This window comes from Ceratosolen solmsi, unplaced genomic scaffold (genome assembly GCF_000503995.2).
Source record: "Ceratosolen solmsi marchali unplaced genomic scaffold, CerSol_1.0 scaffold7, whole genome shotgun sequence".
In the NCBI taxonomy this organism is placed as follows: Eukaryota; Metazoa; Arthropoda; class Insecta; order Hymenoptera; family Agaonidae; genus Ceratosolen; species Ceratosolen solmsi.
The window spans coordinates 16674790-16686489 of record NW_011948413.1 but is presented as its reverse complement, the minus strand read 5'-3'; the positions used below and the strand labels follow the sequence as shown (position 1 = coordinate 16686489).

Below are 11700 nucleotides of genomic sequence, written 5' to 3'. Positions count from 1 at the left end.
GAGCCGAAGGCGCAAATATTCCGGGGATAACGAGGAGAGAGCGCGAGGAGGCAGGCTCGTCGTCCAAGGAGGCAGCCTCGTCTTCGTCGTCCGCGTCGCCGTCCCCGCGGCCTTACGGCCATACCCTCGACCTCATCGGCCTGACCAGGAGGATGTATCCGAGCGGCGGCATCAATGCGGCAGCTGTCGCAGCGGCAGCTGCCGCCCGGCATCCGGTAAGCCTCGTCTTTTTACGCCCGAGCACGTGCCCTGGCACTGCCTTCTTCTTTCTGACGCTTCTTCTTTCGGAGAATGATCCGCTTTTTTCGAGGGCCGCGATCTATACAGCGCGCGTGCGAGTCGCCGATACGCCGATGAACTCGAGGATTTCACGGGCGACGCGCCCAATGAATACCGAATGGACTTTCTTTGATCGGTAGGGACGAGTGTTCTTTCTCAGCCGCCCCCTTCTCGTCCTTGCGGCATAAACAAAGACGAGAGAGGGAAGAAACGGTAAGAGGTAGTTTCGACTTATAGAGCGAGCCGAGCCATATCCAAGGCGGCTCAAGCCGACGGAAATGAGACTTGGGGGCGCCGCCGTTAAAGCCGATAGCCCGACAATTTGACGTGTGTGCGACGGGAAAGGCGGCCCTTCGCGAGTTTCGTCGGCGATTTCCTCGAGCCTCCGCCGAGGCTCTATTGAAATGTAATTCCGTCGCATGGCGAGTGTGACGATAGTTTATGCTTTTTTGAACGAGCGGGCGGGCGAACGCACAGAAACAATATTTGCATTCGCCGTATATCACGCGCATAAAGCGTGTGCAAACCAAGAGTTTTGAAGAGGAAGAAAAAAAGAAGGAATATATGAAGAAAAAAAGAGTCCACGGAACTTGTAATTTTTCTCGACAGAAGTCTAGAGTAAACGTCGCGATAAATTACGCAAAAGCGCTCTATATATATATATATATATATATATATATATATACATAATGTAAAAGTCGAAAAAGAAACCTTGTATTTCTCTCTAGCCTAAATAAACTCCAGCGATTAATTAATATTTTTAACATGTTGAAAGTAGGCGATTGAGAGAGGGAGAGAGAGAGAGAGAGAGAGAGAGAGAGAGAGAGAGAGAGAGAGAGAAAGAGCGTTGTAACACGCGGGTACTTGTGTTTGCAAAGGATTCGGAAGCCCGATAAAAAGGAGGAAAAAAGTACAAAAGAAATCCACTGTGACAATGTATTATAACTTCTGTTCTTTAATATCCGTGCTAAAATTCCAGTTGGTTGATTCGCGAAACTGTTGTCGAACCTGTTGTATGCTGTCATTCGAGGCGCAATGATAATAGGCGATTAAGATCATTTTCCTACACCAGCCTTAGCTCTCCAATCTTAATGGACGATCTTAGGCTGGGAAATAATTTACGTTTTATGTAAAATCGCCGAGTTCGGTGACTCGAATAATTGAAAAATAGGAGGCATTCTGTGGTGGCGGCATACTTATAAGTTATCGGAATCGATTGCGGAGCACTTCGTTTCAGAGCCTCACTTCTATTATTTCTTATTCAAAGTTCCCGCGTGAAAAGATTCTTCGTTCGTATTCTTCGTTTTATCTCTTTTGGCCCATTAGTTCTCTCTCCTCTAGTTTCGTCCTCGACGATTCAACACGACGAAGAGTCGACTTTTCTGCACTCTCATACTTACTTTGAGGCTCTCGAGGATACTTTATCCCGACGCTATTGCAAATGGTCGCATCTCGACTCAATGTTTGTCGGGTCACGATTTATTTACATGTAGTTAAGCAGTTCTAATCTAGTAATGTAGTTGTTGTATGATGTTTATCGACCCGAAGGTCATTTATGCATTTTTTCTCCAACTTTAAACAATGAATGTTGGTTTAAGGTACAAACTGCCAAACGTGTATGCATTGTTGTCCGTGTCCAATGTCCACGACAAAATTTCCTATCAAAGAAATCGTGTTGCTTAATGCATATTCAAGTTTGAGTATTCTAATCAAGGTTATCAAATTTAAATATAGAAATCGTGTACTTTCACGAGATAAGCGAAAAAATTTGTCTTGTGAGTGAGCCACTGTGAGCGAGCCATTATTTTCGTGCATGCTGCAAGCCAGATAAAAATCACTTAATAAAGTAACTATTTTCAGAATTTTTTATTTAGTATCCACAGCATTTAATATTTTTAAACGACCGTAAAAGGTAATTATCCGTAATTAGCGTGTTCATTTCAAAATATCAGAGATTGCCTTTTACAAAAGTTGTTTTCAAGGTACATTTTATATAAGCAGCATCGCTCAGTGAGAAAAACTTTTATATTGTGGTTAATATTTTCTAAAAGCAAAAAGAAAAAACACGTCGACATTTTAATTCTTATACAAGACAAATCGGATAGAATATATGTCAAATTCTTTTTGACCAAAATTCGTATATTTCTGTTGAAGAATGTGTAGATTGTAAGAAAAAAAAAATCACTATATAATGATGCCCGTACTTGCCGCTCACATAAAACATGATTAAAAATATCAGTCTTTACATGTTTATTCAAAATATTGAAAAATAAATTGTTATTTAAAGCAATGATAAAAAAAAATTTTTTTTTTTTTTGTTTATTTAAAACGTGGAATATTTTTATAAGCAATTTATTTATGGATTCGCATTTTCATTTGTATATATGACGAAAAAATAACTTCGTTTTACACTAACCTTTATTTGATAATAAATAAATAATGAAAATTTATTCCATACAAACCGCAATATTACCATGCAATATTTGTTAACGTACGTAATGGATTTTGTTCATATTTTACAGTTAGCAACTAATTCGCGTACTTCAAGTTTGATAAAATTATGTGAAACAAAGCACGTAAAAAACTTGAAAGTATAGTTCACATCGTTAATTTATATGCGGTGGATTTAATTGGAAAATAGAAACTGTGACTAAAGTCTGCCATCATCGATGTTTTTTTATCTTTCCTTTTTTTTTTGTTCAACAGTCATACCTTCAAATCCGTGAAATAATATTCAAATCAAGATAATAGTTAATTGCATGGAACAATTTAGGAGTTAGAAGCGTGCGTGCTATGTTAAGAATAAATTGCTTAAAATTCCATTGAATAATGCAGGCAGGCTATATTACGTTATATTTGAAATATCTTAGTTTCACATATACGCGAGTGTCTACATTCAAAATGCATAAAAGCGTTACCGTTAGCTAAAAAAGAAATAAGAGTAGAAATAGTACGGCATTCAAAATTTTGCCAACGCCAAAATCATAACAATTCAGCAGTGAGGATTTCTGGTAAAAAGCATTGCGTTCGTCTCAGTATCGGTGCATGTATGTATGTATGTATGACGATCGCAGAACAAATGAGCACGCACGCACACAGAGTAACGTGGAAGCTGCAAATCTCGGAAGAACAGGGATAATTAAAAGCATACACTCGATGAAAAGAGGCCGTCCGATCCTCGCGTCGGTGTCAATTATAACATCGTGGCAGTTTCGTTGCACAAGAGCACTCTCGAGTGCGCGCATGCGTATGTATGTACAAACATTATGGGGCTCGCGAGTCGTGTAATTACAGACACTCTATGTGCGCGTTGACTAATGATCCTCACCGACGAGCGTTCTGGCCGTTTCGAAACGAATGAACGCCGAAGGAAAATGCACCGACTGCACTTAGCCCCCTCGCGAGGCCCGATTACGATCTTGCGCATATTTTATTATATCGCGGAAATATAAATCGGAGTTTACGCAGCAATTTTACCTCGCATCTCACATTGCGGGGCCGAGGATTTTTTGATACGATAGACACGAAATACCGAATTCTTTTTGTTCACGCGCTCTATCGACTTATTATACATATTACATCGCCTCCATCGCTCTCCATTATCAACATTACAAATCCTGTTACAATTTACAATACATGCCGATGTTGCTTATGTAGGAAGCTACATGGGCTTTAGGCGTAGTTTGCAATTCATGTGTCACGATCGAGTTGACACGTTTAATGGTAACTTTATTTTCAACCGCAGCCATTCAACTAAACTCTAGTACTTGTTGCAAGCAACTTGAAAGTTTAATAATTCTACTGCCATCATAATTTCACGCCTTCATTTGCCACCGCATTCAACATTAATCCGTAATTTTGTACACTTTTAAATGCGTACTAATGGCCGATCGATTTCTTTTCCATTTGACAGCTGTGCTTTGATAATAGCCCATATTATGCAAACAAAACGAGGGCGCGTGATAACTGGCGGTTGGGGGGGGGTAGCGGAGAGAGTCCTAAAATATAAAAAAGCAATCTCGGTCATCCTGTCTTTCACGTAGTATACAATAGATATCCCTCTCGAGACTGTGTCTTCTATAAAATTGGAGTCGTTATGCATTCAGCGACATCGGCCGTGCAATAAAAGTCAAAGTTGCCGTGAACACGTGTACGTGTATACGCGTGAGTGAGCGCGCGCACTCACTCCCGATTATGTGCATCCGGCTCTCTCTCTCTCTCTCTCTATCTCTCTATCTCTGTGTGCCTCTGTGCGAGCGCGCGCGCGCGCGCGCGCGCGTGTGTTCGGCCTGCGTGCACGCGGCACCGTGCACACGGGAATCCGGATTCGTGATAATAAGTGTCGGTGACAAGGGCGTGAGCGCACCTCGCAGCCTGGTTTTCTTTCATTCATTTTTCTCGCGCGTATTTAACTTGCGGCATTAAATTACCACTAAAATTGACGAGTGATTTGCACTGCCGTCGGCTCATAATTTTCGAGATTCGCCCGGTCGAATAAATTTCTGTTTTGTTTGGTACACCGACAGCTATGGTGGAAGAGGGTGCGAATCGGTCGTGTCATTGTGCTACGATTGCCCTGGATTTTCCAATTGTCACCGGGAAGTCATGGATTCTCCGGTCGGGCGTTAACCGAGGTTTACGAGGTGCTGTGCAACGTTCCCCGCGTTTACGGCACCTCGGCTAAATCAACATGTAAAATAGAAGAATTCCAGCCGGCGTTGCTGGGCTTGTAAATGGCCAAATGCCCCCGCCGTCTGCGCCGGGAAATGGCGACGGCGGAGCCGCTTTTTTGCGAGAGTAAAGCCGATGTAAACTCGCGCGCGAGGCCAAATATATCGCGGGAGTGCATCCGCGTGGGATTGTTCCTGCAACGAGTGGTATGGTGACGGGAGAGGTGGCGCAATCGTACTTTTACCACTTGTATTGGGGGCTTTCATTCGCTCCCCAATCTCATCTGGCTGAGTGCCGAGAACTCCGTGTGCGTGCGCGCGCGCCTATGTTGTCGATAGGTGTAAAAAATGCGCCCTTTTCTCGCACGGCGCTTTACGGCCCGGACGACGCTATTTCAATGGGTGCGGGATATCGGTACGCGCCCCAGGGACTGACAGCGAGAATAAATATTTGCAGAACTTTATGCTTGTGTTTTTACAGTTGCTTTAGTGGATCGGACGCCCGTGCGTATTGGACTGTGCGCATTTGTATTTTAACCAGGCGTGGAATGCTGGTTGTATGCATTGATAAGTGAATAGTCGGCAGTATAATAATTAGGCGTATATTGCAAGAAAAAGTAAAGTGGGACGACAGTAGTGAAGTAGCCTCGGAATGTAATCTACTGGCGAGCGTTGTTAGGAGCCGTAATGATCGTAAAGGAGGAAAAACTTTATGGATGTCTTGTTATTGGAATGCATGTATTTTCTTAATGACCAAAGTAACTCATAATTATTTATTGAAATGAGATGGCGGCGCGTCGATGGGTAGGATGAGGTGTGGGGGTTTGTGGTGGGGCTGGGCTGGGCTGGGAAATGGGAGGGTCTGACAAAAGGTATTTGCTAGGAGAAATTTCAAATACAAACGTTATTCCTTAATTTTTAGTGTAGCTCGATCATTTTGAGCTCGCATAAAATATTAATTAATGTAATTTTAACACGCATAAACATTTAATTTTCTAATATTAACGCACGCTTGTTTTTAATTAAACAAAATACGTATTTATATAATGCGCATGCACGCTTCTAATAATATTTAAGATTTAACGTAAAATCATAAACATGTCGTGAGGCATAAAAATTATAATTAAGCAAAGTTTATGTTAGTTACTGTTATAGGAAAAGTAATTGTTATAAATAAAACTTAGAAAACAAGTTTAATTATCGACGAAATACTATATCTGTAAACGAGAGAGTCAAGAATAGCCGACAGTTTTATTGAATAATGTCTAATACTTTTAGAATTCAACAGACTGGCGTAGAAATTTGTTTTCTTAATTTAACTTAATTTCCTTATCGTGAATATAAAATCCTTTTTTTAACCTTTTAAAGCTTATACGATATTTCATTTATCCCCGCTAAAGCGTCAAAGTTGGTAACAGGCGTTACGAATGTTTTTAAAATGTTAATATGCAATAAAATTTTTATACGTGAGTTATAAAGTGACTTATCTATTTCGAATTAACATGTTTTACACAGCCTATCGTATATAATCGAGTGTCAATTTTCAAAGTTTGTTTTTATAAAGGATTTAATATAATGTATTATAATTGTATAGTATTTTACGCGATGCCACAGCCTTATAAAGATGAGGTAGAATCTCCTATGCTAGCGCACGAGTATTTAATATTAGTTTAATTTTAAATCTTCAAAATGTCAGGAGAAACGCATTATGCGCAATCTAAAAATGTGTAAAAGTATTACGAATAGTTAACTGTAGATCACGTACCAGTCAAACAAACACTTTGAAACGGGGAGTGAAAACATATGCGCGTGAAAATTAAATGAAAAAGACGAACAAACGAAACCTATTATACATAATTTTTTAGAATTTCTGCACAAAAAAATAGAGCATGATAACGGAAAAGTAAAAGTACAAAAAATGCCTGGTGTGTACGTTTTCATTTGACCGTAAACATATGAGTACAATGGCGTACGGAGAATATTATAAAAAAATATTTCAGCGAAATACATATGCTCTCATGCGTTTGGAGTTTCATATCTGCACATTTAATGTAAATTACAAAATGCACATAAAACTGACCAAAAGTGTTTTAATATTATAAGAATTTGTAAATAATTTATATTAAATAATTGTAAAAAAAATATGAAAGTACTTTTTATCTTTGAAAAATATTCCAGGCAGAACTGAATAATTACTTTTATATGTTAGGCATATAAAATGTAATTTAATATTGCCACATATAATTAAAAATTCTAACATTAACGAAGTTTTCCAATGAAACTAATTTATGTCGTGATAATTCTAATTATCTACCAAAAAAACTTCAATTTTTATTTATCGATGTTTCTATGCATCTCAATAATAATTATTCGTTTCGTGTAGATCGCATTTTTATTCCAATCAACTACTCAATTATTCTATGATCAGTATTTATTCACGTTATTTATGTGAGTTAGTAAATCATTTATCTGTACCCTAATTACATACTTCTTAATCTGAATAATACATATTCGTTTCAACGGATTATTCAAAGTCAAACAAGAAATCAAATCAGTACAGAGCTTCTTCTATTTCTATTTCACCTTAATTGAATGTGTTAATATATTGCTGTAGCGTGTTGTATTACATTTCTGACTTTAATGCATAATATTAATTGGTTATCAATAACCAATTAATACTTTTCTAAACTAGGCGTAGACGTTTCAATTTTCTAAATATGAACAAATGAGAATAGTTTGGAAAACATTTTATTAATACAATAACTTGTATTGTAAATGAGTCTGTAATCAAACAACATACTAGAGCACAATTTTCATTATGAATTTCTTATATAAATATCTATGTCTGGTAATATATTGAAATTTGTGCGAATCGGATTTCACACACACACACACACACACACACATATATATATATATATATATATACACACATCTTTAGTTTGTTAGGTATGTTACTTTAAAATTGAGATCTTTCATAATGGAGAAATAAGGAACAGTACGGGACACATTCTAAAGCAAGCAATTGAAAAGCAGGCAAATTCATACTTCAAAGAGCTGCCTAATACATCGTTAGGACAGTTTGGCGACGCAATTGGGTTTTTGGAATACGACTTCCCTCTTCGAAATTTTCAATGTATACTGACCATTGACTATTTGACAGAAACATAAAGCCAGAAAAGTAAAGAAACTCCGGTAGACGAAAACCAAGATTACGTCATTTCTCTTTGTAAGCCAAGGCCATACAGAAAGTGTCGGATTCTCCATTTTTACCTACTACCTGCCCCTAAGGTAGAAGTACAATATATATGCGCGTGGTGTTTAGGGTGTGCGATGTGGCGTAGTTCGCCCGCGCGCGCATATGCGTAAAAGCGAGAGAGAGAGAGAGAGAGAGAGAGAGAGAGAGAAAGAGAGAGAGAGATGAGGGACTCGCATATGTCGCATGTAAACGAAAACGGCGACCAAATAAGAAGGGCAGTCTCCCTTAACTTTTCACGGTCTAATCTGCTAATCCTATTAGCACCCTGGGACCCATAAAATTTTGAGCTTCGGACCTTCTCTTTATAAAGAACTTTCCCTATATTTTCTCTCCCTTCCTCAACCGGACTGCCCAACGCCCTCTTCTGCTCTATCTTTTATCCTCTTTATATATGTTCGTATGGAGCTGTATGTTGGTATATTGTCGAGAGGAAATGCTGCCGTTCGTTCGTTCGAGGAAAAGAGGGAGGAGTACGGCCAAGTGCAATGAGTGTAAACACAGGTGTTGGAGGAGGAGGAAGCGGTGGAGAGAAAAGAATGAAAAAAGGAGACCGGAGAATTAGAGGGCGACAAGAGAGCGAGAGAAATTGAGCGACGAAGGGTAAGAGAAAGAGCGGAGTTGAAAGAGTTTCTCTTGTACGACTTGGAGGAAGCAACTGTTTTCGTTGAGTAGTTGCTCTTGGTGTGTTTGATTAATTGTGCTTTTAGTTGTATTAATAATCGGGAATAATATTTTCCTCTTTCCTTGCGCACGTTTCGGACTTAATGCTACAAATGTTTTTTGCATTCGCTGTTAAATTAAATAACCATTTTTACTCACAATTCCGGTCGACTAACACCGCTCCCTCTTACTTTGTCATTATTCATAGTTTCTTTTTTATTCTTTCTTTCTTTATTTCATTCACTTTATTTTTTTTTTTTTTTTTTTTTTTTTTTTTTTTTTTTTAATTTAATTTAAATGAAGACATTTATCTTTTTAGCATAAAACCGGAAAATCGCACGTCCCGTAGAGCTTGAATTTTTTATACGTAGGATAGTCCGGGATAGAAATCGAACGAGAGAAATAAAAAGAAAAAAAAATAATAAGGGAGGGGATTTTTACCCGAGGCTCATGTTCAATGCTGACGTTGCTCGAGTCCAGTTTCGACGATCTCCATTGTGATCAAGAGCTCCCTTCGGATTCCGTTTTGTTATTTCCGCTGCTCATCTGCTCGCTCTTCGTTTCTTTTCACGCGCCGTTTCATTTTATTTTCACCACTTCGATGCTTATATACTTTGTATTGCCACGCTACATTGCGGCTGTCTATTTCACCTTTTATTTTAGATAGCTATACTTTTCTGGTAAATATTGCACAGCTTTTCAAATAGAAATTCACTGTTTTTTATTTGGTCTTGACGATTTTCGACTTCTTGTTTTATTTAAGCTATTAAAAAAAAAAAAAGAAAAAAAGTGAGATAAGCTATATATGTTATATTGCAATAAATCAGATTTTTTTTATTCATTCCTGGGATTGGACCATATGGACTAAATAATGAAGTGAACGATGAATTTCATACATTTTGAGAGGGTATTGTTACCCTTGTTGAATTTTATATAACATATAATTAATTAGTAGGATAAACTGATTGACAAAATACTCAATACTTATGGTTATCATGTTTTTTACTTATTATAGCAATTACTTTAACAAATTAAAAAGTCGTAAAAATTAATGGTAAGTTTTGCTAATCAACATTATTAAATTCTTCCCATTTTTGTTTTTATTTATTTTTGTTTTTGTTTCACCGACCATCTGAATTATTCACAAACTGAAACGACACTAAACATTAATGGCTCTTCCACTTGGCGTTCGAGACACCAATGAGAATAAATTCATTAAAGCGAGCTCTTCATTAAAGACGCCATAAAAAGCACAAGCTACATAAATTCATCGAAACAATGCAGTAGTTCGCTCGACACTAACTTTGCCTCTCGATTTCTTAACCGAGAATCCGAGCGCGCGTCATAAACCGATTCTTTGACTTTACTAAACCCAATATTGTGTGCACGTTATGAGTTTTGTTTGTTTGTTTGTTTATTTGTTTGTTTGTGTGCGTGTGTATGCGTGTGCGCGCGCGCGCGTGCGTGTACGTGTGTGTGCGCGCGCATGGTTGGGTAAGTGAGTGGGCAAGCATGTGTGCATGTGTGTATGTGTCTCCACGCGTAAACGAGTACGCGTGTAAGCCAGAGAAACTCATTAATAACTCTTCGAACTGGTGGACTTCGCGTTAAACGACGACCTTAGCGAGAAGGGGGCCGTTAAACGCAAGTGCAGTTGTAACTTGCATTTCGCCGTGACACTTGCAGCTTATCGAGATTATGCAGTACGGGAAGTGAGAGAAAGAGAGAGAGAGAGAGAGAGAGAGAGAGAGAGAGAGAGAGAGAGAGAGGGAGAGGGAGAAGAAAGAAGACGAAAAATTAGGTTAGATGTTTGATGCGTTGCGCACGCGCGCACCGACATGAACACCGCAGTTAATGTACGTGCGCGCTTTGATTGGTCGTTTACACAGAAATATCGAAGCGTAAAGCTCACGTAAGCATATGTCTGGATACATAACGCCACTATAATCAGTCGTTTGTGCATTAATCGAGGAGGAAAATACATTGGAACTGGATCTTCCGTTTGGCGATACATACGATTACTCACTGATAGAGAGAGAGAGAGAGAGAGAGAGAGAGAGAGATTAATTGGAGGTGTTGCAATAAAAATTTTGAACGATTATGCATTATCATAAAGGTTTATATAACCTTATTGTTCTTAATGTTCTTACTAATACTTTATGAAATTATTTTAACGAATTACTTCTTACTTATGCACATAAACAGTTAAATAGAATATTATGTGCACATAACAGTTAAATTTCGATATTTTTGATAAATTTGAAGATTTTAATTAGTGTTAATAATGGATCGATGAGAAATGACATTTCGCTACAAATGTTATAGAACATATAAATGATTGATTAACATTAAATTAACATCGTATGCAGCATAACTATAATTATATAAAAATTAATATTATCTGATTAATGAAATTACAATGCGTAAAGTAAAAATAACTGTCCTCGAATACTTTAGTTAGAAAGTTCTGACAATATGGATTGTGGTAGATATTTTTATGTAAGAGAATTATTGCTAAGTAAACCGTGAATATCACTTAATAAATTTATAATTTATAGTCGTTTGTCGGATACGAATTATAATATATTATTTAATGATTATCATTAATTTTACAACTAACACTTGTGGCTTACATTAACAACATAATCTTCATTACTCTCAATAATTATATTTTTATTTATACTTGCATAGTTTTTTTATTGATAATTTAATAATTTCCGTTATAAAAGCAGAATGATCGATGTCGGTAATTTATTACAACAGTATGTATTTCATTTTCACAAAGAATATTAAATTTTCCAAAGCATCTAACCGGCCCGTACTCAAAAGGGC

The 11700-nt window shown here is 37.8% G+C and overlaps 1 protein-coding gene across 1 annotated transcript in view; it reads left to right on the top strand.

The window, feature by feature from the left end:
• The first annotated feature begins 6 nt into the window (after positions 1 to 6).
• LOC105367562 (protein groucho-1-like) overlaps positions 7 to 11700 on the top strand; it is an 82473-nt gene continuing 70779 nt past the window's right edge. Inside the window, exon 1 of the mRNA XM_011506322.1 lies at positions 7 to 215. Coding sequence (XP_011504624.1) covers positions 153 to 215 — 63 coding nt within the window. The 5' untranslated portion in view covers positions 7 to 152. The remainder of the gene's footprint in view (positions 216 to 11700) is intronic.